This window comes from Heterocephalus glaber, unplaced genomic scaffold (genome assembly GCF_053883595.1).
Source record: "Heterocephalus glaber isolate CG9 unplaced genomic scaffold, H.glaber_assembly_v1.0 deba00001594, whole genome shotgun sequence".
Classification (NCBI taxonomy): Eukaryota; Metazoa; Chordata; class Mammalia; order Rodentia; family Bathyergidae; genus Heterocephalus; species Heterocephalus glaber.
In genome coordinates this window covers 18,328,608-18,354,104 of record NW_028258369.1, presented here as the reverse complement: position 1 = coordinate 18,354,104, position 25,497 = coordinate 18,328,608, and the positions used below count along the sequence as shown (strand labels likewise).

The 25,497-nt window shown below is 37.5% G+C and overlaps 1 protein-coding gene across 10 annotated transcripts in view; it reads left to right on the top strand.

The window, feature by feature from the left end:
• Positions 1 to 25,497, top strand: part of Frmpd4 (FERM and PDZ domain containing 4) — a 1,030,958-nt gene that overhangs the window by 646,627 nt on the left and 358,834 nt on the right. For 4 of the 10 annotated variants that reach the window (XM_087193750.1, XM_087193749.1, XM_087193751.1 and 1 more), the window contains one exon: positions 9,104 to 9,200. The exons of the other annotated variants lie outside the window; for them this stretch is intronic. In XM_087193750.1, coding sequence (XP_087049876.1) covers positions 9,184 to 9,200 — 17 coding nt within the window. In that variant the 5' untranslated portion in view covers positions 9,104 to 9,183. The remainder of the gene's footprint in view (positions 1 to 9,103; positions 9,201 to 25,497) is intronic. 10 annotated transcript variants of the gene reach the window in all.

Below are 25,497 nucleotides of genomic sequence, written 5' to 3'. Positions count from 1 at the left end.
TTTCCTAACTACAGATGTTTGCCATTTTTAACCATAATAAATGTACCAAAAGTTTTTAAAGCATTATATTTTTCTACCCCATTTAAAGATAAACATGTTTGCTTTAAAATTGGAATAAAGTCTATGAATCATAGAAAAAGTGACACATTTTATGGGCCATATGCGCAAACTTCAGAAATGGGCTAATTGTCAAAAATTATTATGGACAGGCAATTATGTGCTTGAAATTTTGCAAGCATGTATGATTCATTACCAAAGGCATGTTGAGCATTTTTGCATTTAAAATGTTTTTGTAAAAGAGCAGCCACTAGGGTATATTTCTGCTTTGGACTCATTGTTGCAGAGGTTTTGCCAAGATGAAAGGTAAGGGAAATTAGCAAAATTATATAAAACAGGAAATATAATCCTCAGAAAAGGTTTCTTTAGACATAACAGTGCTGACAAAATGAATCTTTCATCCCTCGAAGTTAACCAGGAAAAGATACTTCAAGGATCTTGTGTAACCTAGGTTGTAGTAGTCCAATCTGTGGAAATGAAAATCTAGGCTACAAATGACCCAATTGTCTTACTACAGTTGTATCATTTTTGTGAAATTTGGGGTTACATTTTAAATAGACTCTGTAGTCTGTGATGTGGAACAGAGTCAACTCGTGAACATAATTGTCTGTGACAGATTAGAATCATTATCTTCTCTTTGTATGGTTTAAGCCAAACGACCAAAGTTAGTTTACTGATGAAATTTATTATTTTTTCAATTTTTATTACTATATGTTTGCAGTACATAATGTGTACATTCCTTGTGTGGTGTTAGTACATATACAGAACATATATTAATCCTTTTTTCATTCCTTTCCCCTCCCCTCTCCCTATTTCTTACCTTTTATTTTGCTCTCTATTCATATTTTGTGTTTTTGTTTTGTTTTGTTTTGGTACCAGGGATCGAACTCAGGTCCTTGCGCTTGCGAGGCAGGTGCTGGGACTACTGAGCTAAACCCCCAGCCCAATTTTGTGTTTTTCATATAAGAGACTATGCATTATTTAAGCTTGTGTGTCTGATTTATTTCACTTAACATTATGGTTGCAAGGTACATCGATTTTTCTAGAAATGCCTCAAGTTTATCCTTCTTTGTGGCCAAGTAATACTCCATTATTGTATATAAATATCACACTTTCTTTAATAAGATTGAAAAATCTATTTGACATTCTACAAAATTTATATAGAAGGTATATGTGCACCTGGTTGGAAGAAACAATTCAGGTATATAACTTTTTGTTGTGGTGGTAAAAGCTTTTGGCAGAAATAGCAACATCCACTTTGAAGAACATAGGTGCATCTGGTATGGATAGGGAGGGAGCAGGTTTTCCCAAAATATGAGATAACAGGAGGACTTTATGGTGCATAAGGTGCAACAAAAATCTGGGGTTTTGCATTATCTTTTCCCATTAGAAGATTCTTTCTATATACCAAGCAGTCATACACTTTTCTGAGGCAGTACTAGGAGGGCCTTCCCCACCCATACCCTGGAAATCGCAAGATTTTATTGTGTAACATTCCCATCTGCCTTTCATTGGGAAGTAAATTTGAGAGGAAGCTTTATCTTCATTTTTGGTCATGTTTTCTTATTTCATGGAGAGAACAGTCTGCATTAGAATGGCTTAAATGTAACTTGTGTCAACTCAGTTATATAATTTGCATGCAAATAGAATTGCCTCTAGCCCTCTAGCTCTTGTTCTCTTTCTCAGATTCATGTCAGGACCAAGCTATCTATCTGGGGTGGGAAATTATCTCCCATCAACAGCCTGCCTCAGTGGCGGTGCGGTGTTCCTCAGTATGGGCCATGCCAAGTTAAGTGTAAGGGCAAAATTTGAATACTGTGCAAACTCATTCTAGTGTGTACTTTATTTAAAGGCATATTTCTTGAGAAATGAACCAAGTTTCTGCATCTTCTAAGTTATTAAGCTTCTTTTTGTTCCTTTGTATAAATAGGTATGGTATATATAGAACTCTATTCGGGGTAAATAAGCCAATTTATGTACAGGTAGGTAGCTACAATGCTTTGGGCCTCATGCTTATTAACTAAGTGTTCTAACTCTTTCTGTTCAATTCAACAAATATTTATTGCGTACCTGCTATGTTCCAGCTGTGCTATGAGGATAGATGAAATGTAGCACCTGCTCCCTAGGAGCTCACAACTTGCAAGGAGAAAGAGACACAAAGACAGCCACTAGTGCATCTCATACAGTGAGTTACTTTCTTGCTAAGATGCATCTTTTAATAAATGCCTAGTGTTGTTCTGACTGCTTGATGTATATTACGTCACCCTCAATAATACCATGCGGATTATTATCCCATTGTACAGATGATTCAGTTGAAGTCAAGTAACTTTTGAAAGTCAGAGAGGTCCATATTTGCTTCACATATGACTGAATTGGTTCTGCATTGTTCTGGGGAAGATGCTGCACTTGAATTCAGAGCTCTGTGGTAGAATGTGCTGCCTCATTAGCTTCTTGACTTTTGTACTAAAGCTTTTGTCTTTTATATACTGATTTTAAAAAATATAACACTTTACCTCTTACCCAACATAAGGAATGTAATAAGAACCTTTTTCCCCATAGAGTCTAGCCTAATCCCAATTTTTCTGTGGACATTTCTCTTCCTCCTGAGATGCTTTGACTATCAATTCTCTTTTTTCCTGTTTTGATTTTTTTAATTTTAATTTTAATTTTTTATTAGTACATGTGTGCAGCACAAAATGTATACATTTTTTTGCGTGGACTTAGTGCACATACATAAAACATCTTAGTTCATGTTTTCATCCCCTTTCTTGCTTCTCTCTTCTCCCTCCCTCCATCTCTTGATCCCCTTCCCATTTGAGATAGGTCTATTTCCCTACTTCCTGTCATCTATCTTTCATTTTGCTCTTTATTGACCAATGGGCCTTATCTCTTATCCCAGATTGCAGGGCATTTAAACCTCAGTTTCTGTCAGGAGGGTGAGTATACTTGTTATTTACTGCAGCATGTTTTGTATCCTCTTTTTTCTCAGCTTCTCTAGTTCTTTAGCCACCAGACCTCATTTTGCATCATCATGAGTTGGGTTCAATTTAGATCTTTCTCCAAAGAGATAAGTAGACATCTTTTACAAGGAGGATTTTGTCCTTGTAGAACAATTAGTTTCCACTGTACCCAGACTTAACAATATGATTATTTCCTTACTCACCTCACTTGTAAATCTAATTTGCCCAAAGGCATTGACTACATTTTTTTCAAAGAAATCAGTAAGCTGGCTTTAATGTGATTCTTGGTGACTGAATCTTTATTTGGTTGGAATTCTAAATACAAAACCATTAGTCCCTGTTAGTGTTCTAGTTTTAGGAAACTAATTTTATTATCTTCAAATTTTTTCTTTTGTCATAAAGGAGGAAAATGTGGCAGAGACCAAGATGGTGGCCCATCTCAGTCTCAGAGTTAAGAGAACATCTCCACGTTCAAAACTTGACCCCAAAAGGACTTGCTTTCTTTGCATTGTTTTCACTCCAACTTAGATGACTGGTGATTTGTACAGTCCAATGTCAATGGAACAATCATTAGAGCTCTATAAATTATTTGTTTCAAGCAGTTGACATCACTGTAAATGTCAGCACTAGCAATGGCCTTGCCAGAGCTCAACTGGATAGCCCTGGACTTGGGGACTTATTTCTCTTTGGGGTATTCTTTAAGGAATGGTGAGGTTTGGGATTTGGAAGGCTGAGTGCTGCCTTTGCTGTCCCAGACATTCCTTCACAATAAGAGGAACTGTTTGCTGAACAGGGCCAGGCAGATAAATCTTGTGTAAATTGGGGCCTAGAGAGATGCCTGGCACATGGCTGATTCTTACATGGAAACACATCAGTCAGTGTCAGAGAACTGTAATATTGGCACAGGCAGACTTGGGAAAAAGGCCAAAGAATCTTTTCCAATGATATCTCTGATGGACTTTTGAGAATTCTGTTTGGGATTTAGATGAACAAACTAATCCCATGCTGAGCCTAAAAGGTTGCACAGCTGGTAGAGGGAAAATGTCCAAGTTCAAAGCCATAGCTTTCTCTTAGCCTCAGGGGTAAGAAGAGGGATTCCAAAAGGTGAGAAGGGCATGTCACAGCTCACAACTTTGGATGGGGAACAGCAGTGGAGTGAATCAAGAAGATAGAGTCTGGCAGATTAGCGGGTCTGGATTGTGGGACAGTGGGAACTAGGTTGGAGGGCTTGAGTAGGGCTGAACGCTGCCAAATGGTGCATGTCTGTGTGTGGCAGGGGAAGGCAAGTGGGTAAGGTAGAGAGTAGAGTTTTAAGAGATCAAGATGTGCAGAACAGACTGAAGGGGTGAAAATCTGGAGACACTTTGACCAATAAGAAAGCAGTTATAGCAATTAAAATACAAATAACCACAAATTATCTTTAAATCTATGCAGTATATATTCTTTGCCTGATGATTAATGGTAAAATTAAAGATGATCTTTTTGTAGGCAAGTATTCATTAAGAGACTTTTCTGTTATATTTATTTATTACCTCAATATCTTTTTAATTGAAAAAATAAAATTAAAATATTACTGCCATTGTTCAGAAATATTGAGCAATGTAGAGTTGTTAATTGAGGATCTAGAAAGAAATTGCATGTATCTGATTAGGAAAAATACAGTTAGGCTTCATAAGGAATACACTGTGGTGGATTAACTAATGGTCAACTTGGAATGCCTAGCTAATCTGAGTCAGCGTGGTTCTGGGTGTGGAAGACCCACCTGAGAATTGTGACCAGTGGCAGAAAGGGAGAACTGGAGGGGAGAATTTCATGGTGTTGGTTTTCCTGAACAAGATTGCCTAAGCTGGTTTTCCTGATAGGAACTCAGCTGTTCTCATCGTCAGAGGAGCTCGGTCCTCCACTGTTCTCTTCAGGGGAGCTCTGGTCTTTACCTTGAGCATCACTTCCTGGCTGCAGTGCAGATCCCTCAGCCTGGTGGCGCAGATCTTTCACCCCGCCGGTGCAGACTTTCTAGCTTTCACCACTGATCTTTGGGCCTTCCCAGTGGATGCTTGATATGGACTTGCTGTATCAATGTATTTGAGAGAGGCACTAGGCCTTTGGCTGGACGGGTGGAGGACATTGCCATGGGCTTTAGGCCTTTGGCTGGACTTGTGGGGGACATTGCTGTGGGATCCAGGCCCTCAGCTGGATTCTTCGGGTCTCTAGCACATGGACAGATCTCTTGCACTCCTCTGCATTTGACTTTTTGGGTGAATATTATAAAATAATCCTATAAATTGTGTCCTGTATTAAGTCTGTTCCCTTGAAAATCCCAGCTACAACATGCACACAGACCAAAAGCATGCTGTCTAACATTTTAAGTATCTAGTTTATGAAATTTGCTTGGGATGTGGGTTTGAGTTAATGAAGTACACTATGATGGACTGTCTAGGTTATATAAGATAAGAAAAACTCTTGTAGACTTTCCCACAAAGAGTATTTTCCTCTCTGAGTGTTCTGTTAGCCAAATCTGCCTTTGAGCTTAAAGATTACCTAGGTGCTTTGCAACAATGACTTATGTCCTCAACTCAGATTAGGTTGGGAGGTCAATTGTGCCCTTGCAGAATAAAAATTCAGGGAGGTAATTGGCTAAAATAGTTCTTTATATGGCTATATTGCTTTACCGTTAGTGTCTGATCGATGTCAGATTCTACTTTCGAGATGGAAATGGCTTTCTAAGGAATAATATTTCATTCTACATTTGGTTTGGTTTGACTCAGAAACATAAAGATAAAAAGTTATATGCACTTGTATCAATCCATTCTGCTATAACAATATGCTTTAATTTATAAATAATAGAAATTTATCATTTTCAGTTTTGGAAGCTGTGTAGGCTAAGATCAAGCCAGCAGCAGATCCGTGTCTGGTGAGGGCTCATTCTCCTTAAAGATGGTGCCCTTGTGCTGCACTCTTGTAAGATGGGAGGGAGAAATGTTATGGTTTCTTATGGGGAAGGGCAAGCAGCTTCCTTCAACCTCTTTTGTAAGAGCACTGATCCCATGCCTTAGAGCCAATTCCTCATGACTTAATCACTTCAAAAATTCCCTACTTCTAAATAAGACACTTCAGCTTGAAGTTCACAGGGGCCATTGAGATTGAAGCAATGCTCCTTTGCAGAAGTCCCTTGTTATAGTTGTTTTTATGTCCTGGACAGCATGCAGTCCTTGGGAAAGGGCAGCTTCATGAAAAGCAGATTGAGGAGAGTTATCACATCATCTGTATTTGCCTTTGAGTTATAAGCTGAAAAATCTCCACCTACACTATGTTCACTCAACCATGCATTCCCTTGATAAACATTTACAGAGCACCCACTGTAGGCATTGATTGAATACCTGCTATGTGCCAATCAGTATGTTTGATGTAATTCAAATACAAAGATGGATAAAACAATCTTTTGTCTGGAAAAATTCACCCACAATTGGAGGGTGCACACATGATTTTTAAAAATTCTATTGGCATTAGAAATGGTTATAAATTATTTTAGAAATTCAAGTATGTGTACTTGATTTTCCAGAGTGAAGCTATTAGAAAGGAAGACACAGCTGTGGACATTTTGCCAAGCAGTTGGCGAAGTCCTTCAATTTTACAGTAAACAGCAATTAGCATCATTTTTGCCCTTCTTAAAATGTGGAAACAGGAGCTTCCAGGGGTAAAGCAACTTGCACCAGGGCAAATGCCTAAACAAGGATACAGAGAGCCAGGAGTTCAGTCTCAGATATCTTCACTCCCAAGCCTGGCTTGCCAGTGGGCCCTGTTGGATATTGAAGGGTAAATGGGAGTTTACCAAATAATAGAGGAAAGGAAATCTTAACCTGAGAACAGAGAATGTGAAAAGATTCTTAAATATAGAAAAGGTATTGAGTTGAAACTAAAACATTTGGGGTGAAGGACAGCAAGAAGGAAGGAGTTTGGGACTGGGAGATTATTAGTAAAGACTAAGGGTTACAGTTCAGGTAAGAGAAGCCAGGGAATGAGAAATGGCTGACTATCCATCCGAGCAGACCATTTTAGTTAATCCAGGTTTTAGAGAGGCCTCTTCTAGGAATTTTCTACAAATATTCAACATGATTTCAACTTAGACAAAAGTTTATTTTATGGACTCCCCAATCATGGATTTTGAATGTGCCAATGCACTTGTTTTAGCACAGGATGCATGTAATCATTTACAGATACCAGATATCTGTGTATGGGAATACAGTTATGTGCCGAAAATTTGTTTTTGTTTCTTTCTTTAATTTTGCCTTGATGTATTGAAGTTTGGTATTCCTGCATGTTCATTGCCTTTTATACCTTTGGCCCTACTGGTGATATTCTAACTAACCTGGCTTGCCTGTGTTAAACTTGTGCCGGTGAGCAGGCCCACAATTTGCAAGTTCATTCATTTCTGTCATAATTCACTCTCTCAGTGTTCCTGGGAACATATGAAGTAAGACATCAGGCATAGTCGCCAAACTTCTTGCTGACATACCACAGGATAAGTGGGAAAAATCTAATGAAGTTACTTAATAAATCTGAGAAGCAATCAAGCCACTCAATGGCAAATGGGATTTTCCCTTCATCTATTCTAAGAGTTAATTGTAACATTCCCTGGAATTCTTCTTCCTGACATACTGCAGTTTTATGGTACTCCCTATGCCGTCTATATCAGGCTTGCCATTAGTGGCACTCAAGGACCAGGTATTCAGATTGTCAAGTGTTACCTGGGCTGATTACCCAGTGTTGATTATATCATAAAATTTATTAGCCATACCATAAATGTCATTTTTCCCAGTGAAGATGAATATAACATTTCAATACTCAACATTTTTTAGACATACCACATTATTTGTGTGTACAATTAGTTATGAGAAAAAATGGTCCATAGACTATTACTAAAGAATGAAAACAAAACTGGATTTATATGAGGGAGGGAAAAATCAGATGGGGAACAGTGAATGTTGGTTAATATTTTTGGAGGAAATGTATTGTTTTATTTGTTTCAGAAAGAGGACAAAGTGGGTACTGTGTCCATTAATTGGTCAACTAGGGTTACCAAAGAAAACCATCTCAGTTTTGAAGACTGTCTCGTAAACCTTGAGATTTTAGCTGAGAAGCACACATGACAAGTTGTCTCTGTGTTCAGCTGACCAGTGTCCCCTACCTTAGTAAAGTGAGATCTGCACGATTACAGGCTCTTTCAGAATCGTTTACATTTTGTTTCGCCAAATATTTATTTGTCCCTGTGGGTCTTAATGTTTATGTTATTTTATGTATGTAAGGGCTCTGATTTTGACATAAACACTGACTTTCAAAGAACTTTCCAAACGTTGCTTCCCATCTTAGAAATGTCCACCTATGTGTCCAGTGGTGTATCCGAATGACCTGTTTCAGTGGGATCAGTTTTCGGTCCTTAGCTTTCCAGTTACTGCCCTCCAGGTCAGTAATGCTCCACTCAGGTCATGTGAGTTTACCAGCCCACTGCCGCCAGCACACAGGTTTGTCACCTGGGATTCTTTACTTACTCCTTACCCCAGGAAAATCATATACTTCACTTTATAAACTTGAGATCTTCAGCTCTCATGGTTTTATAGAGTTTGGGTATGTTTTTTTGTCTGTTTTGTTTTAAGTTAGTGTTATTCTAAATCAGTAAATATCTAGGTTGGAGGCTATGCTGTTTCAAGTTATTTCAGCCTTCAGTTCGGTTGTTAAGGCTATTCTTCATGAAGACTTGCTTTTCCTGTATCTTCAAGGCATGAAATTTTATCTCAGAATTGCATTGTTTTCAGAAATGAATTTAAAACATTGATCAGGAAGTAATGATGCATAGGAGGGAAGCATAATGAAATATTGCCCTATTCTAACCATTTTATTTTTTTCTTTGTAACTAAGGTACAGATTCTATTAGACCCCAAACTGTGGTTGCTGTGTAGTTCATGCAGATTTTTGTATCTTAATTAACTGACACTAAAGCAAAGGTCAAACTTGTTTTCCCAAACTATTATTATTGTTGCTATTGTTATATTTTAACATACACCGTTTACCAAGTGTTTGTTATTTTTCAGGCACTCTGCTGTTTTATGAGACAGGCATTAGTGTCCCCACTTACAGTTAAGGAAACTGAGGCACAAAGCAGTTCAGTGGCATGAGGTCACACAGCTGGTAAGTGAGAGATCCAAGATTTGAATTCTATCTGACTCTAAACCTTGAGCTATTAATACATGGCTATATTTGATTTTTTCTGGTTGACTATTGCTATGACTCTTTGACACAGTTCTATAATATTTCATTTCTTCCAACAGAATGACTGAGTAATCTTTGATTCAGGAAGTTTTAAAAAATATTGTTTTCAGATAGTTTAATGGTTCTTGAAAAAATTCACAAAGTTCAGGATCTCCAGAATTAATCAGAACTGGAAGCTCATAGAATTATATTCTTCCCTCTTCCTGTAGGAGGAAGAAAAAGGCTAACTGGAAAGAAAGTAGCTCATTACTGAAATACTGATTTTGCCTCTGGATTTTGGCCATCCTCCTTTATCTTTTAGAATTGATATTCAATAGAATAGATATTCAGATTTATGAACTTGAGCTAAATATTCACTATGTTCAAACTACTAAGGCAGGAAAGTTGACTGATACACAGTCATTCAACAAATGCTTAGTTCTTTTCTTTCTTAACTTTCTCAGGGTTACAGCTATTGGTGAAAGAGCTGGATACTTAAGTACAGGCAGAATGACCCAGAGTCTGTACTCTCAGTGGTGTGGTAACCTTCAGCTAAAATGGCTCATGGAGTAAATGGAAGTCAAGTTCACATGTGCCATCTGGACCCTGGTTGTGGGGTCTGGGAAGACAGTTCTAAGCTGAGGAAATACCTGGAAGAATGACAGAACCAAGAGCGTAGAAAGGAAATGTTTGTGGAATAGTGTCCAGTGGACCTGATAGGATGTTTTGTATAGGGAGAGATTTGCGTAAAAGGTGGGGAAGGCCACAAAAGCCAAAGTGAGCAAGCTAACTCATCGTTCACTTAGCAGACTTCTACATTGCACTAGCTGTGTGCCTTCTTTATACATATTGGCTCCTTTATTCATCACTGGGAGGCTATAGGTCATTCTCACCATCTCATTTCACAAATGAGCAAACCATATACAGAGAGACTCACTTGCCCAACACCACAGAGCTAGTTAGAAGTAGAGAGGTGATTCGAGTCAGGGGATTCTGGTTCCAGAGGCCTTGATTTTAACTGTTATGCTGCTTGTTTGTTTGGAAGAAGAATGATGCACTCAGAGCCTAAGACCCACTAGTGAGGCCCCAGGAATAGGAAAGGAAAGGAAAGATGAGAGACCAGGACAAAAGAGACCAACCTAGGAGCGGGAATCAATGGTGCTAATAAGATGGCAGCAGTGAAAAAGAGTGTGAAAGGAGATAGATCAATGAGGTGGGCATGGGATTTGGAAGTAGGAACTCAGGGTTCACATTCTGACCTTCTCCTGCACTTGTTTGCCATGTGACCCTAGGTTTGTAGATTAAGCTCTGTGTTTTGTTTTACTTATCCTCAAAGGAGGGGAGATGCATCAGAGCCTGGGCAAAGGAGTGCTGTTTGGGCCCTATTGGTGGTGAAGTAGCAGCAGGCCACTCATCTTGCTAAGCCCAGCATGCCAGTTGGAAATCTGGGTCTAGAGCTCTGCAAAGGGGTCAGGTCTGTCAGTGTATTCAAGTGTCACCTCCAGGGACCAGGAGAGGAGGATTGGAAAACCCACCTGCTTACTGCTGAGAAGCATCAGGATCAATAATGGGATGACTAGAAGTGTATTGCAGTTTTTGAGATCCATTTTCCCATAGTTAATGTATTTTTTGATATGTGAAGCTGTCGCTGATCTCTTTCCTCACATCAGCGTTTTTTTATCTGCAAGATTCATTATGAAGTTGAGGTAGTGAGCGCAAATGACGCTTATTTATTGGTTTTCCACATTTGCTATTTCTTGGAAGAAATGACTTCATCAGCAGAACCTCACCAGTCGTTTCATCATTGGACTAAATCCATCTACTAAACCAAAAAAGGAGGTTTGTCCTTCATTTTTGATGTCACAGACTCATCGTTTTATTTTCTAAGGGGCATCCTATGTTACCAGAGAAACTGGAATCCTATTATTTAGTATTTTATTCATACATCCATTCATTCCCTTCATTTAATTTGGAATTTGCATATGTAGTGGGCCACCAGTTAAGAGCAGTTGTCCAAAATGGACTTAGAAATGGCATTCCTTGGTGCCTTTTTGTGTGTTCCACTCTGAAGTCCTTCAGTGTCTAGCTGTTTGCTCCTGACTAAAGGCTCAGCTCAGTGGGCCATGCCATTAGAGACACATACCAGAAGCCTTGCAGAACCAATGTGTGACCTTGCTGAAGGCTGGAGGACATGTGGTATGCAGGGATGTGTATGGAGGGGCATCATATTTCTTTGGAAAACTTTCCCAAGTTCTCTTAAAAATCTCTTCCCCAAACCCCACTTCCTTCCTTCAGTAACTGCTTAGATTTCTCCTCCCCTCCTCTCCTCTCTCCTGTCCTCCCCTCCCCTCCCCTTTCTTTTCCTTCTTCCCACCCTCCTAGTCCCAGCCCCTTCCCAGTCTCAGCCTCTTTCTCCTGTTCCTTCTTCTTCTCTCCCTCTCGCTCTCCTCTCTCCTCTCTCCTCTCTCTTCTCTCTCCCCCTCCCCCTCCCCTCTCTGTCCTCTTTCCTCTCTCTTCTCTCTCTCCCTTCCCCAGTCATCAGCCCATCCTGAACACTTTATCTTTGGATATTATGTTTTACCTGTTTCCTCACTTGCATCCTCATTTAGAGTCCTTGTCAAAACCAACCTGGCCTTATTATTCACCATCTCTAGGAAGTGGAAGAGGAGGAAATTGTATGCTTTGTCCCTATCACAAGAATATTGATTTGCTAATGTTAATTATTTAAATAGAACTGAGATTCATTCAATAAATCGGGTACAATGGATTCCTAGCCAAAGAGCATGCATTTATCTTTTTGTAATTTAGTGGGATTTCACTGACCTTTGCAGACTTGTGGTGCTGACTTCTTTTGGAATCTTTTTCTGGCTTTCATATATAAATATAATACATATATTTTATCACACTTATTATAAATGAATATATATTTAATATACGGATACATTAATTAATATATAAAATATAATTCTATAATATATATATATAAATTTTCTATGCATATATATTTTCATATATGTATATATTCAGCCTTCAGTAGATGGACCCCTTCAGTAAATAGACCCACATGTGCATCTCCAGATGCACCATAGTGGGGAGAGGAAGTAAATTTAACAGTGAAATTATTCCTTGTTCAATCCTTTTTATTCCTTCCCACACACACACAGAACAAGAAAAAGTAGTAATCAAAACTGCTTCAAATTTGTTTGTTTGTGTATAGATATAGTCAAACCTGGTTAAAATGAATATAAAAAATGCCCGGCAATTAGCCTAGTGGGCACTCAGTGGGTGGATGGATGACTGGCAGATGGATAGTTGGAGCGTGTGAGAGCAGGTGGGCCTCCTCCACTGACGATCCAAGGTGAGAGAGGTTTGTGTGTATGCACACAACTGGCTTTTAAGGTTGTGAACGAGCTTGTGCTTCAGATCTGGTAGAGCACTAATGTAGGATGACACTTCCTTTTCTTCTAGCAAATGCATAGCTAACCATTTCCAAAAAAATCAGAAAGATTGAGTAACTTTCCCAGTGGTTTGATCTAGGTAGTGGCAGCAATGGGCTTTCATCTAGAGAATCATGAACTTTGGACCAGAGATAATGATGATGAATACTTGGAACTTTTCTAATTCCTCATATTGCTTATTTTTATTACCCACTGCAATTTCCCACTGCATAAGCTTGCATTTTGTGACATGGATGCACGATTTGTGACATATTGGGATACTGGGAGGAATGGTATTATATCTAATTTTCACTTATTTAGCCAATTTTGTTCAATCCTGTTACTGTATTGAATACTATGTTACCATCTAATAATATATTATTATTTCTAACTCTAAAATACTACAACATATGATATATTTAAGGCTTAGAACTTTGACAGAGAGCCTCTAAATAGCTTTTTCCATGAATTCTTAAAAAACATTAGTTAAAGGCTGAATGTTGTCCAGCACATACCTAGTATGTGTGAGGCTCTGGGTTTGAGCCCTAGCACTGCAAAAAAAAAAAAAAAAAAAAAAAAAGCGAAACAAAACTTACTCTAAAAGTAGTAGAGTAGTAGTTAAGCTACTTTAGAACAAGAAATCTACAAGGAAAAGAAGGTACATTTAAAGCTTTAAAATATAATTTTTCCTTTATCTAAAGTTTTAAAAATGTATATTTTAAAGGCAAATGCTTAATAAGCGTTACTGTTTATTGACTTGAACTACCCCAAATTTTGGAGCCAGTTGCAGAAAAACCAAGAAGCAATGATTTAGTACATTATTGGAAAGGTAAAGTGGGGGTTAATGAAAGTTATTGCTAATAAAATAGCATTCTGAATCACTGGGAAATAAGTGGAAAATGTTTCTTGGAATGATAAAGTATTGCAAGAAAAAAAATTAGGCTGCATTGGAATTAGGTAAATGAAGGAGAGGAAGTAGGGCCTATTCTGACATTGTCCTAAGTAGGGGCTGTGGAATTTAGACCAGCCTGTGAGTAGAATGGACTTAGCGTCTGGGGTTAAAATTCAAACTCTCCCACTGAGCTTACATTCCTGCTGAACTTTTGGGAAAATTCTATAATTTTTTGGCTTATATTACCTTATCTGCAAAACTGGTAAAATAATATCCACTTCAAAAACCATCATACAGATTTAAAATGACATAAGTGTATCCTCTTTTCTGTTCTGCATACTTCCTGTATAAGCTCAGCTACTTTTTTTTTTTTTTTTGGTACTGGGGATCGAACTCAGGACCTTGTGCTTGCGAGAGATTTGCAGTGCTACTGAGCTAAATCCCTGACCCTTTGGCTACTGTTAATACAGCTTACAAATACTTTGGACTACGCCACCTAATTTGGCCAAAAATGTCATATGCATTTTTATTCTCCTGTCATCTTGTTTTGCTTCTTTGTTTGTGAGGAAGGTACCAATTTCATGACATTTTCTTTCTTTTGTTTAAAGACTTTTTTAGAAATCAATTTTTTGTGATTCAGATGGATGCTTTTGTTATTTCCATGAATAATATAATAATAATATTCACTTCCCTTAAAAATTATCCTAAATCACAAAGACTTTTTCATTAATTCATAACAGTAAAATTGGCATTTATAAATAGGATATGACATTATGTGGGATCTATTATCCAATATTCTGAGACAAGTAGTTAGCATAAGTAATATTTTTCACTGCTACAAAGGTGTATAATTTTCTTTTCATGTAATTAATTGGGGGTAGTTGTTATAACACAGTGATTCAGCCTGCTTGGGAATATTCTGTTTAATCATACAATCCAATTGAGGAAAACTTGCTTTTTCTGGGTTTGGGCACTTGAATGCAAGCTGGAAAATTTTGATATTCACTCCAGAATATATCTCCTCTGCCTTGAAAATGCCTTTAATATTTTATATGCTTAATGTTTTCCATGGCCATTTGCTATAAGAATCCTTGCAGTATTTATCAACTTTAAAATCCAGAATTTCAATGCATATCATGTGGAGTTGATGTAAAAACCTCACCTCAAGATTAGCTTAATTGCACATATGAAAATACAAGTCATTATTTTCAGAAGAAATTTTAATAATAGACAATAATAAAATAGATTCTTAGTCTTCCTAATTTTAAAGAAGTTTCCAAATATTAAGTTATTCTTTGTAATCTAAAGTGGCATCAGCTTAAGTTATTAAAGTGTTCATAAAAAGAAAATAGTTGTTTTGAAATATTACACTGAAAAATTCCTATTTTGTCTAATTCTTCATTTTTGCTTTTCAGTTTATTTAAATGATTTCTTGTATTAGAATATATGTTCAGATATTTTATAGCTATTGCAAATTTTCTAACCATAATTATGTCATTTAAATTAACACTATCCATACATTTGAAGCAGTATTTTATAAGTAAAATATATATGTGTGTATATATATATATATATTGACTAATTTTTTTCCAGTGGAGGAAATCTAATTTATGAAGAATTGATTAGGGGAACCACTCAGAGTATTAAGGATAGCTCTCACTAGATTAAATTCATGATACCTGATAACATAAGCTATTTCTTTATCATCATTTAAAAATACAGACCATTATATTGTATGGGCAGCAACTTACTTTAACAGTGAACCAAGGTTGAAATGAAATTGTAGCTTTCATATTGAATTTTGAATTCCAATCAGCTGATGGCTCCACTTAGAGGCTCAGGATTCTCTGTCCACAGAACTCCATCTCTAATCTTACGTAGGCCATAAATAAAGGAAAATATGAGATGCATCCACTAATCATCTTGTTTTTATGAGTGAGAGGGCAGCAGAAAATGAGATGTTTCACGAGTCAGTTTCTCATGCTAGGAAGGATAGATGGAATTGGGGATCCCCAGAAATTCATTCATGCCCAAGGGAGAAAACAGAGAAGGACAACAGTGCTTTCTCATTGCATCCTAGAGTGAAAAGGGCAGACACTTGCCCTAGGGCTCCCCTTTCCAATAACCAAGTGTTGGCCGGAATACTTGGAGGGTGGGGTGGTCCTTGAATGAGCCTTTACCATCCAGAAGACCTAAAAGAAGACATTTTTAGAAAACTATGCTTTGATTATAAACTAAGATAAAGCAAAGAAACCTAGGTAATCCACTAGTGCAGAGATTAAAGCTGAGTCCTTTTATTACTGAATCCAACACTTTTCTAAATGGAATAATGGAGAAATTAGCTTCAAGTTAGGGTGTTCTGACCCTATTCTCCTCTCATAAATTAATGGAAAGCAACAAGAAGAATGCAAAACAGAATAAAAGACCTATTTAATGAAATCAAGGGAGCAAGCCAGGAAAGTTTGTCAAAACAAGTAATTCCCAAGTGACCCACTGTGACACAGAGTGATCGCACTCAGTGAACTATAGCCTCTGGAAAGGGAGTCCTCCATAAAAGGAGAAGCAGATATGAAAGGCCTAGCAGTGGTCCTGAAGAGGAGGACCAGGAAAACCATGCCTTTGCCCTCACCAGAATGCAGTGGGGTGGCAGGGTTGAGGAAGGAGTCACCCTGCCAAGCCCCCTTTGGAGAAGGCCAGGCCAGCTGGGGGGAAGAGTGCCTGAGTGGAGGGAAGACAGTGGGTGGCAGTCAACTATGCAGTGCTTATCTCAGCCAAAGAAAAATAATTTTTAAAAGTGCAGAATCACCACAAACACAGGCAAATCTTGTGACACCCTGGGCTTCTCTGCAAGCCATATGTAGACTGTCTGTTTGCATAGAAAATGATTAGAAGGATAAAGAATCCTATAATCCCCTATGTGATCCTATAATCCCCTATGTGACCCAAAGCAGTCTTCCTGGGGAAGGGAAGAGATCTGACAGTCAAGCTACTTCCAGAATCTTCCATAGCTAAGCTCTATGCTGAAGTAGCAAACAGTTAACAATGCTACAGGAAGACAATGGTGAAAGTCAAGGAGCTTGTGCTCAGTCGAGTTGTCCTTTAGGTCTAAAAGCAAAAGAGAGACATTTTTTCACTTCTAAGTGTGCATGACATCTGTGAGATCTCCTTGCAACAAAACCATCTTTCTTTTTCCAGTACTGGAGAATGGACCCAGGTTTCCTGCATGCTTTACCAACAAGCTATATCCTCAACCTCAAAACAAAAAAACTTGACTGTGACTCGGTTAGCTGGAAATTCATAGAGAAGCTGAGATGAGTATGATGTCCATTTCAACATAAGAGTCTGATTATGGGAATTCAGGTTACAGCAAGGAATGCAAATATTTTCTCTTCCTAATGGATGATTAATAATATAATTAATATAACAATAAAAACTCATGGCAGGAGAAGATGTAAGAATAGCTTATGAGTATGATTTTCTTCTGTTTCAGCGCCAGGAGTAAAAAGGGACTGCCTAAAATGAATGCATCCAGCAATAGAGCCTTAAATTATATTATAAATGCAGCATATAAAAGTGAAAATCAGGTGAAGAACATAAAATACAGTACAACGAATAAAAATTGACAAGTAGAGTAGGGAGAGGAGGTAAGAGGACGCATACAGAGGCTAATACTCCCTTGCCTTAGGTGGGTTATAGATTTTGTGTACTTTTTCCTGTTTTTTTTTTAAAGAAGAATATATACATAGATTTTCTTAGAGTCCAAAGTTAATAGACCTTATCTAAGATTAATAATGAATGAAAGAGATGTTTGGATATATAATAGACTTATAAAGGTAACCACTAGCAGATCTAAAAAATTGACTATAATATGTCCAAATTGTCAGGAACAAAACAGGAAGAAAACAGAATGTGTAGCTGTATAACTGAGGTACAGAACAGGAGGGAAGCAAAAGTACTGTCCCTTTGTTTTGTATTTCCTTTGTTGTGTAGGATTTGACTTGTCATTTTATTTTTTAAAATCATGGACCTGTGTTGTATTTATAATTTTTTTTCAAAAGATAAGTAGAGAATTTTTCCTTCCAATCGTCGAACTCAAATTTGCTTTAATGGTTATATTGTTCTGTAAGTACCAAACTTCTTACCTGTTTTCTTTGCCAGATTTCAAAAGATGAACCATCAAATTCATTTGTGAGACTTCTTCCTAGAGGTCTAATGCCTGCCTTGGTCATTGTGACCTCATGTTTATTGAAAAAGAAAGTTGTTTTAGATCTATAATAGCGGGCTGAGATAAATTGTCTCATATTTAATTAAAGTTACAAAATGTTTCTGACTAAAACTACCCTGATATGGACTATATGTTGCAACAGGTCAGACAGTTCAAATTAACTTTGTAATAAGTTAAAAACAGGTCGAGAGACAGGAAATGAAAACTGGAGATGAGCAAGAAAAATCTCAGAGTAGAAAAGGTATCGTGGAGAATTCTTTTACAATGAATGGGCTTAATCTATTGATTAAACCCCTGGAAAGGTACATCCTGACAGAGCAAGATGTGCTCAGAGTAGAAGATGACAGGAAATGAGAAAGAGCATTTGGAGAAAATGTATTTACCTACAGTGTTTGATAATGTTCCTTCTAGAAAGCATCATGTAATGGAGAGTCCTCCGAAATTAGTAGATTCTTGTGATGTTTTATTTTTTATTTTAGTTTATCAGGACATGAATGTAGTACATACTATTTACATTCCTTGTAGGAAGTTGGTACATGTACATAACACATCTTAATTCCTTCTTTCATCCCCTTTTCCTTCCCTCCTTCCCCCCTCCACCCATTCCTTGATCCCTTTACTTATTTTCTTTGTACACTTTTGCAGTACATAATGTTTACATTTCTTGTGTGGAGTTGGTACATGTATATAACACATCCCGATTCCTTTTTTTCATCCCTTATCCCTTTTCTCCTTCTCCCTTCCATCTCTTGATCCTATTTCCCTTTGAGAATGATGTATCTCCCTACTTCCTATTATCTCTCTTTTGTTTTGCCCTTTATTTTTACTCTGGGTTCCTCATATAAGAGAAACAATATGATTTTTAAACTTGTATGTCTGATTTATTTCACTTAACATTATGGTCTCAAGGTGCATTTATTTTCTTACAGATGACTCAAGTTTATCTTTCTTTATGTCAGAGTAGTAATATGTGTTGTATAAATACCGTGTTTTCTTTATCCATTCATCTGCTGACAGACATAGGCCACTTCCAAGATTTAGCTATTATGAATTGGGCTGCTATAAACATGGATATGTGTGTATCTCTGTAATATGATGTGTTTAACTCTTTGGGGAAGATTCCTAGAAGGAGAATAGCTGGGTCAAATGGAATTTCTAGTTTTATTTTTTTGAGGAATCTCAAAAGTATGGAATACTGATTTCCATATTTTTGAACTAGTTTACATTCCCACCAACAATGTAGAAGGGTTCCTTCCCCCACTCCCCTTTCCTGTAGCCCTGTAGCCTCTCTATTAATTAGTATTCTATTTCTTGATGATGGCCATTCTTTCTAGGGTAAAATGGAATGTCAGTATTGTTTTAATTTTCATTTCTCTAATGGCCAGTGATGTTGAGCATTTTTTCATGTATTTATTGGCCATCTGAACTTCTGTGAAATGTCTATTCATTTTGCTTGCCCATTTTTTGAGTGAGTCTCTTATTTGGGGGATCTAATTTTTTTGAGTTCTTCATATACTCTAGATGTGAGTCCTCTGAGGAATTGCTGGCAATTTTTTTCCCATTTTGTAGGTTATCTTTTCACTTTTTTGGTTGTTTCATTTGCTGTGCAGAAGCTTTTTAATGTAATATGATCTCATTTGTTGACTCTTGAAGCTATTTCCTGTGGAATTGCAGTTCTGTTCAGAAAGTCCTTGCTGAAGCCATTGGCTTCAGACACTATTTCTCATGCCTTATTTTATTGCCCTACTGGCATAAGCTCCCCCCTTGAAATGGAGAAACATTTGACTTTGTTCTTTATGCCTACATTTTTCAGCAGTCTGTGAATAAGCTCTAGCCAGACATGAGAATTTCACAGTCTTGTACATTGTTCTTTGAATCGAGGGACTATCACAGTGATAATCTTCATCATTTTAAATATACAACAACATTTTAAAATAAACTTTTGATTAAAGTATAACATACAGAAAAATCCACAGGTTATAAGTGGACAAATCAAAGATTTTCCCAAAGTAAACATGCATATGCTACAGTTAAATCCCAGAACAACAGAAGCATCATTAGGACCCAATCTGTGGCCCCTCATACTCCCATGAAGCCATTGCCTAGACAAAGATAATGTCTGTCCTAACTCTTAGTGCCATGGATTAGAGCTGCCTTTTACAACTCTATTTTAATGGAATCGTGGAGCATGTATTGTTTTGTATCTAGTTTCTTTCATTCAACATTATACTTGAGAGTTTCATTCACATAGGGGAATATTGTTGTAGTTCACTCATTTTCAGTGCTATAGAATTTCATTCAATGAATAAATCACAGATTAACTCAGCCATTGAATTGTTGGTGGACATTTGAGTTGTTTCCAATTATGAGCTATTGCAAATAGTGCTTATATGAATATTCTGCTACATGCCATTTGTTGAATATTTTCATATTTATGTTGGGTACATTTCTAAGAGTGTACTTGTTGGGCCAAAGGTGATTTTTGTATGCTCAGCTTTCATACTGACTTCCAGTGCTTCTAAATATCTGCACCATTTATAGTCTTACCAGCTGTGTTTGAGAATCCCAGTTGCTTTTTCATTTCTTCTCCACATCTGTCATTGTGTATCTTTTTGCAATGTGGCCTTTCAGAGGGATACACAGGGGTATCCCACAATGGTTTCCAGTTTCATTTCTAAAGAAGAGACATTTTAACATGAAATTACAATGTATAAATGCAAATTAGAAATGAAATAATAAAAGTACCAAGAAAATTACAAAGTATAAATGAAATTATAATCCTTTTCCAAAGAGGACAACTGACCAATGTTGCTGACCTGCAAACTTTTATACATACATACATATAAAAGTATGAATGCTGACAGAAGCAGCTTCCAGGTCGAAGACTACAGCTCCCAGTGCAGAGGAGGCTTCCAGGTCAATTTGCTACAGCTCCCAGTGCAGAGTAGGAGGCTTCCAGGACAATCTACCACCACTCCCAGCACAGAGGAGGCTTCCAGATCTAGGTGCTACAGCTCCTAACACAGAGGAGGCTTCTGGGCCAACCTATCCCTGCTCTCAGGACAGAGGAGGTGAGCTGCATGGGTGCAAGCAGCATCCCCCCCCCCACACACACACGTTCAAATGAGAAGACATGTAAACAATCCTCAGAACCAGACATCCAGATCACCTACAGCAACTGCAAAGGGAAACGAGATTGAACACTCTGATACTCAACTTCCTGGACTCCCTGAACTAGCATCAAGAGAGGAGCTGGAAAAAATAAAATCAGAAATAATTTCTCACATAACAACAGAGATTGTGCCCATAGTGCAAGACATGATTAATAAATCTAGAGAAGACACAGATAAAAAAATAGAGGAGCTGAGGAACATGATGGAATCCCTACATAGGAAACAAATGGAATCCATAAAACAGATGCAAACAGATTTCCAGGAGATTACAAGATCCATTGAAAGTCTACAGAGCAGGATGAGCCAATGTGAGGACAGAATTTCAGATATAGAAGATAAGACTGCAATTAGTGACCAGGAAAAGAAAAATTGATTTAAAATTGTAAGGGACCATGAGAAATCAATCCAGCAGCTGAAAGATGATGCAAACTGATTGGAGTCAATGAAGAAACAGGAGAGAGTGCAGATGACATTAAAAAAGTGTTCACAGAAGTAATGGCAGAAAACTTCCAAAGCAGGGGAAAAGAACTTGACATACAGATAAGCAAGGCACATAGGACTCCAAATAGCCTTGATCAAAAAAAAATCTACACATAGGCATATAATTGTTAAAATTCCAGAAACCCAACAGAAGAACAAAGTTCTACAAGCAGTTAGAGAAAAGAAACAAATCACATACAAAGGAAAGCCCATCAGAATCACAGCACATTTCTCACTGCAAACCCACAAGGCAAGAAGAGCTTGGAGTGATGTATTGCAAGCCCTAAAGGAAAACAGTCTCCAATCCAGACTGATGTACCCTACAAAACTATCTTTCAAAATTGATGGTGAAATAAGATGCTTTCATGACAAAGAGAACCTTAGGAACTTCATGAATACCAAACCAACACTCCAAAAAATTTTAGACAAAATCCTAGGAAATGGCAATGAGGATCACAACCCCAGGAAGCCCAGCAGAATGAATCCACCAGGCACAGCAAGAAATTAAATGCAAAGGGAGAGAATCCAACAAAAACAAAAAATCATGACAATGATAAGTCAATGCATATCAGTTATAACCATCAATATTAATGGTCTCAACTCACCAATCAAAAGAAATAGACTGGCAGAATGGGTCAAGAAGCAAGATCTAACAATATGCTGCATACAAGAAACATACTTAATTCAAAAAGAAGCCATAGACTGAAAGTTAAATGGTGGAAAACAATAATCCCTGTGACAGGAACCCGAAAAAAAGCAGGAGTAGCTATCTTCTTTGCAGATCAAGTGGATTTCAAACCAACACTGATAAAGAGAGACAAAGAAGAACACTACATCCTTGTAAAGGGAACAATCCAAGAGGAAGAGATGACAATCATAAATATATATGCACCAAACACTAGTGCGCCCAACTATATAAAATAAAAATACTAACAGACATGAAAAATCAAATAAGTACTAATACAGTAGTAGTGGGGACCTCAATACCCCACTGGCACAAATAGATCAACTAGACAAAAAACAAGCAATGAAAAAGTAGAACTCAATCAAACTCTTGAACAAATGAACTTAACAGATATTTACAGAGTGTTCCAACCAACAAAATCAGAATACACATTCTTTTCAGCTGCACATGTGTCGTTCTCCCAAATAGACCACATACTTGCTCATAGAACATACTTAGGTAGTGCAAAGGAATTGAAGTTACCCCCTGTATATTATCAGATCATAGTGTGATGAAATTGGAGATCAGTAGCAAAAGAAACCACAAAAATTTCATAAACACATGGAAAGTGAACAACACACTTCTGAATAACCAATGGGTCACAGGGGAAGTTAAAGAAGAAATCAGACAGTTCCTACAATTAAATGACAATGACAATACAACATATCGGAATCTATGGGACACAATGAAAGCAGTCTTAGGAGGGAAATTCATAGCAGTGAATACTCATATTAGGAAAACAGAACGAGCCCAATTAGACAACCTGATGCTGCACCTCAAGCTTCTAGAAAAAGAATAGCAGGACAAATCCAAAGCAGATACATGAAAGGAAATTATAAAAATCAGAGCAGAAATCAATGCAATGGAGACTACGAGAATGATACAAAAAAATCAATGAAGCCAAGAGTTGGTTCTTTGAAAGAATCAACAAAATCGACAAACCCTTAGCCAATCTTATCAGAAAAAGGAAAGAAAAGGCCCAAGTCCATGCAATTAGGAATGAAAAAGATGAAATTACGACAGACCCAGCAGAAATCCAGAGGATCATCAATACCTACTTCAAGAACCTATATACCAATAACATGGAAAACACAAAAGAAATGGACAGATTCCTAGATATGTATGAATTATCAAAGTTGAATGAAGAAGACCTAAAAATTCTAAACAACCCAATATCAATCAATGAAATTGAATACATAATTAAACACTTACCAACTAAGTAAAGCCCAGGTCCTGCTGGCTTCACTGCTGAATTCTACAAGACATTTAGAGAGGAACTACTGCCCCTACTGTTTAAACTCTTCAATGAAATTGAAAGGGAAGCAATACTCCCAAATTCATTCCTGGAAGCAAGCATCACCTTGATCCCCAAAGCAGAGAAAGACCCAACTGAAAAAGAGAACTATAGGACAATCTCACTAATGAAGATAGATGCAAAAATCGTTAATAAGATACTGGTGAATAGAATGCAGAAAATCTTCAAGAAGATGATATACCCTGACCAAGTGGGATTAATCACAGGGATGCAGGGATGGTTCAACATACGCAAATCAATGAATGTAATGCACTACATCAGTAGAGCCAAGGACAAAAGCCATGTGGTCATCTTAATAGATGCAGAAAAAGCATTTGACAAAATCCAACATGCATTTATGATAAAAACCCTACAAAAAATTGGGATAGACGGCCTCAACCTCAATCTGCTAAAAGCCATCCATGACAAACCAACAGCCAATATCATACTAAATGGTCAAAAACTGAAATCCTTCACACTAAAATTAGGAACAAGACAATGATGTCCGCTATCACTACTCCTGTTCAATATAGTTTTGAAAACATTAACCACAGCAATTAGAAAAGAGAAAGAAATAAAAGGAATAGAAATAGGAAATGAAGAAGTGAAATTGTCATTATTTGCAGATGACATGATACTCTAAATAGAAGACCCCAAGAACTCCACCAAAAGTCTTCTAGACTTACTAACCAAATTCCTTAAAGTAGCTGGATACAAGGTCAACACACAAAAATCAATAGCTTTCCTCTACACGAACAACAGACTCACTGAGAGAGAAATAGGGCAAACAATTTTTTTCACAATAGCATCCAAAAAGTGAAATGCCTAGGAAACAACCTAACAAAAGAACTCAAAGACCTCTTCTCTGAAAACTATACCACTCTGAAAAGAGAGACTGAAGACGATATCAAAAAATGGAAAGATATCCCTTGCTCCTCGATAGGAAGGATCAATATAGTGAAAATGGCCATACTTTCAAAATTGATGTGTAGATTCAATGCAATCCCAATTGCAATCCCAGCAGCATACTTCATGGACCTTGAGAAAACAGTCCAAAAAATTCATTTGGAACAAGAAGAGGCCCAGAATAGCAAAAGCAATTCTAGGTAACAGAGACATGGCAGGGGGTATCACAACCCCCCAATTTGAAACTATACTGCAAAGCTACTGTGATAAAAACAACATGGTACTGGCAAAGAAACAGACCTGAGGACCAGTGGAACAGATTAGAAGATGCAGAAAGTACTCCAGACACACTGAGCCATCTCATCTTCCACAAAGGAGCCAAACACCCTCATTGGAGGAAAGATAGCCTCTTTAATAAATGGTCCTGGAAAAATTGGGTTTCAACTTGTCAAACACTAAAACTAGACCTATATCTCTCACCGTGCACTTAACTGAAATCTAAATGGATTAAAGATCTAAATATTAAAACAGAAACACTAAACTGGCTGGAAGAGAGTTTAGGAAGAACTCTTGAAGACATTGGTGTAGGAAAAGATTTTATGAACAAAACCTCAGTTGCCCATGAACTGGAACAGTCAATAAGTGGGATCTCTTCTTACAAAAAAGCTTTTACATAGCAAGAGAAACCACCAACAGTGTGAAGAGACAACCCAAAATGTGGGAAAAAATTTTCATCAGCAGTCCCTCAGACAAAGGTCTACTATCTCGAATCTATAAAGAACTTCAAAAAATTAGACCTCCCAAATTTAGAGACCCAATCCAAAAATGGGCATCTGAAATCAGCAGACATTTCTCAGACAAAGAAGTAGAAATAGCAAATAAACATATGAAAAAATGTTCAACATCACTGGTCATTCCAGAGATGCAAATGAAAACAATGTTGAGATTCCACCTCACCCCAGAAAGAATGGCTGCTACCAAGAAATCAACCAATAACAAATGCTGGTGTGGCTGTGGGGAAAGAGGAACCCTGCTCCACTGCTGGTGGGAGTGTCTCCTGGTGCAGCCACTGTGGAAATCAGTAAGGAGATACCTTCAAGAACTAG